This window comes from Mizuhopecten yessoensis, unplaced genomic scaffold (assembly GCF_002113885.1).
Source record: "Mizuhopecten yessoensis strain PY_sf001 unplaced genomic scaffold, ASM211388v2 scaffold1411, whole genome shotgun sequence".
NCBI lineage: Eukaryota > Metazoa > Mollusca > Bivalvia > Pectinida > Pectinidae > Mizuhopecten > Mizuhopecten yessoensis.
Window position 1 is genome coordinate 156,822 of NW_018404033.1, and position 4,258 is coordinate 161,079.

General features: G+C 41.9%; 1 protein-coding gene across 1 annotated transcript in view; it reads left to right on the plus strand.

Annotated features, from left to right (window-relative positions):
* Nucleotides 1-4,258, plus strand: part of LOC110462016 (disks large homolog 5-like) — a gene marked incomplete at its 3' end in the record, with an annotated part of 193,122 nt that overhangs the window by 107,951 nt on the left and 80,913 nt on the right. Inside the window, exon 11 of the mRNA XM_021515790.1 lies at nt 2,038-2,387. Coding sequence (XP_021371465.1) covers nt 2,038-2,387 — 350 coding nt within the window. The remainder of the gene's footprint in view (nt 1-2,037; nt 2,388-4,258) is intronic.

The window sequence follows — 4,258 nt, forward strand, 5'->3', positions numbered from 1 at the left end:
CGTGTGTGGGAAGGAAGTATAGGAATCTTTTGTGGGAAGGAAGTATAGGAACTTTGTGTGGGAAGGAAGTATAGGAACTTTGTGTGGGTAGGAAGTATAAGAACCTTGTGTGGGTAGGAAGTATAGGAACCGTGTGTGGGAAGGAAGTATAGGAACTGTGTGTAGGTAGAAAGTATAGGAACCTTGTGTGGGTAGGAAGTATAGGAACCTTGTGTGGGAAGGAAGTATAGGAACTTTGTGTGGGTAGGAAGTATATGAACCATGTGTGGGTAGGAAGTATAGGAACCGTGTGTAGTAGGAAGTATAGGAACCATGTGTAGTAGGAAGTATCCATGGAACCATGTGTGGGTAGGAAGTATCCATGGAACCATGTGTTGGTAGGAAGTATCCATGGAACCATGTGTGGGTGGGAAGTATAGGAACTTTGTGTAGGTAGGAAGTATCCATGGAACCATGTGTGGGTAGGGAGTATCCATGGAACCATTTGTGGGTAGGAAGTATCCATGGAACCGTGTGTGGGTAGGAAGTATCCATGGAACTGTGTGTGGGTAGAAAGTATCCACGAAGCCTATGCTTTAAGTTAAATCCAGTAATGATAATATTTTGTCATGATTGCTTAATTATCTAGGTGAGCAATGCCCTTTTGAGCTTCTTTTGTAATGAGATTAGGATGTTTGATTATGTTTTTATTAGCTCACCTGCCCAAAGGGCAAGTGAGCTTATGTCATGGTGCGGCCCCCATCGTCGTCCGTCAACTTTTTCTTTAAAACAACTTCTCCTAAAGAATAGAAAGGCCTAGAGTCAGGATATTTGGCTGAAAGCTTCATTGGTAGGAGCCCGACAAAGTATGAGAACAAAAATGACCTTGACCTACTTTCAAGGTCACAGGGGTTAAATGTGTCAATCACTTTCAATGACTTCTTCTGAAAAATCGTAAGGTATAGAATCTTCGTATTTGGCTGGTAACTTCCTGGGATAGAGCCAGAAGGTCACATGGTCAAATTTGTCAAAGGTTTCAAATTATTTCTTCTGAGGAACTGAAAAGTATAGAATCTTGATATTTGGCTGGTGGCTTCTTGGGATAGAGCTCAACAAAGTTTGCAAATGAAAATGATCTCAACCTATGTTAAAGGTCACAGAGGTCAACAACATTTCAAACGATTTAGTCTGAAGAACCAAAAGGAATGGATTCATAAGATTTGGCTGGTAGCTTCTTGGGATAGAGCCAACAAAGTTTGAGAAGGAAAATGACCTTGACCTACTTACAAGGTCACAGGGAAAAATATGTCAAACAACTTATGAAGAAGATTTGGTTTGCTTTGGTTTGGTTTAGTATTGTTTAACGTCCTATCAACAGCTATAGTCATTTAAGGACGGCCTCCCCTGCGTGCAAGATGCATGCGTGTAGTGTATGCGTGTGTGTTTTGGGAGGCTGCAATATGTTAGTGATTGTCTCCTTGTGCTAGCACGAAACTGATGCTGACTTTATTGTGCTACCTCACTGAATCATACTGCCGAAGACACCCAGCAGGACACCCCACCCGGTCACATTATACTGACAACGGGTGAACCAGTTGTCCCACTCCTAAATTGCTGAGCATTAAGCAGGAGTAGAAACTACCATTTTTACAGACTCTGGTATGTATCGGCCAGGGGACAGAACCCAAAGCCTTCCTCACAGGGACGAACGCTCAACTAAAGGCCAAAAGTGAGGCATTGTCAAGGGAGACATTAGGAAGAAGAAAGTTGTTTAGAAAGAAGAGAAAAGATAAGATCCCAAATTTAGTCGCCTCTTACGATCATGCGATGGGGTCAGCAGGTACCTGCAGGGACAACCAACAAAATGCATAGAATCATATAATACTATGTGGCTGGTAGTTTCAACATATGGAGCCGGCAAAGTTTGCCAGTGAAATATTTGTAGTACAGTATTATATTTAATGAGAACATTTTGCTATGACTGCTAAATATAGGTGAGCGATACAGGCCCCCGGGCCTCTTATTGAAATAACCGTTGTGATATGTTGTGTATTCCAGTAATTCGTCGACAGTCTCCTCCATGTCCCGTCCATATCAGCCCTACTCCCCAGGGAATTACTGCACTCCCCAGTACCCCATATCACCCCCGTACAGTTCCCCGGCTGATTCCTGTACAGACTGTGACAGTGAAATCCCACGCTACTCTCCCTCCAACGACTGGTGTAGTTCACCAAGCTCTTCCCAGCGCAGTTCATCCACGCCCAGTGATCAGCTGAGTTACCCGTTAATAGTTCCACCACGGATCTCTCCTTCAGAGACGAACACATTTCCACGGAAACCGCCTCGTGTGTGGTATCCTCCCACAGTGAGCACAGCTTCCTCAACCAAGTCGGGTTCTGTCGAAGTGGGTAAGTTGGCATAGAAGTATGATGGTTAGTCCTATTGAGCAGTCATAGCTTTTGGTGTTAATGTGAAATAATGCTTGTTCCAATTTAAAAGCAAAAGGCCAAAAGTGTCAAAAGTGTTGAATTTACTCCTTACTAATTAGTTAATACCTGGCACAAAGGGCCAAGTGAGCTCAGCTGTGGTGCAGCATACGTCGTCTGTCGGTCAAGTCAACTGTTTAGGTCACCCGATTTATTTCTTCAAACTTTTTATCGATGATTTAATAATAAACTAGACCGTAGCTAAGATATATCTATATGCCGACTGTGACAGTAAATATATTGAATGACGACCTGAAATCTGTAGCAAATCACATACAATTTTTGACGAAATACCTGACCTTTTTACCTGAGAATCTCCGTGTTAATGTACAGCGTCTTATGTCAAAAATGAAGTTTATAATCTCTGTTATCATTTGCCAATCACATTTGTGGACAAAAATAATTTTAAAATTATCTTTCTCTTGCTTATTTCCGATTAATTAAAAGTTTCACCTTTTCTTACCTTTATTACCACCTGTACAGTTAAATACTGAAGCAACTTTAGAATTGAAAGCGTTAATACAAACTAGAGACAACAACGAACAATTTTCATCTATCTTTTTTTCACATATAACAAATATTTTGTTATGCACATTTGAAAAATCAAGTAAATTAATTTAAATTTCAGTAATCAATTCAGCAGTGGTGTCCCTTTACATAGAAATCAATGTAGCAGCCTAAGGGTAATGTTAACGTTATACTTGACTACTTTTTACTCAAATTGGTACATATTTCAACAACAAAAATATATACTATAGGCCTCTTGTTTCTTTTAATATCTTCTCCAAGTTTGTTCAAATGAATGGCCTTCACCTATTTTCAAGGCCAAGGGGGTCAGATATGTTGAAAACATTTAAAAATCTTCTGCTGAATAACCAAACTGCAAAGGGTTGTAATGTTTGGCCTGTAGCATGCTCAGATAAAGAACTTTTGGTCAGGTGAATTAGGTTGAAGTTTCAAAGACACATATGGTCTAATGTATCTCAAGTTTTTAGCTCCCCTGGTCCAGAGGACCATGGTGAGCTTATGCCATACCGCAGCGTCCATCGTCCATCTGTCCGTTGTCCATCCGTCCGTCCGTCAACTTTATTTTGACTAAAATTGGTCTGGAGTATCCTTAGGCCAAGGGGACGCAATTTTGTATAAATGGTGGGTGTGGCCCACCTGGGGGCAGAGGGGCGGGGCCCCAATAGGGGAAATACAGGTTAAACCTTTAAAATCCTTCTTCTACCATAGGGATTAAGGGATTTTATCCTAATTTAGGCTGGAGCATCCTTGGGCCAAGGGGACTCAATTTTGTATAAGCAGTGGGTGTGGTCACCCAGGGGGCAGAAGGGCGAGGCCCAATAGAAGAAATAGAGGTTAAACCTTTAAATTCCTTCTTCGACCATCAGGATGTAGGGGTTTTATCCTTATTTAGTCTGGAGCATCCTTGGGCCAAGGGATCTCAATTTTGTATAATTGATGGGTACAGACCCGTGCACGTTCGCTGTTCCACCTTGGACGCAAACGGTACGGAAGTGCTACGCAAACGGTACGGAAATGCTACGCAAATGGTACGGAAATGGTACGCAAGTGCTACGCAAACGGTACGGAAATGGTACGCAAGTGCTACGCAAACGGTACGGAAGTGTTACGCAAACGGTACGGAAGTGCTACGGATGACGCTTACAAACGGTGATTCGTTTGCGGTGACAAGAACGGGTTTACATAAAAAGCGGAAGCATATAAAATATCTAAAACGAAACGAACATACCCACAATGCATAGGAAGAAACGTCAGTACACTGTAGG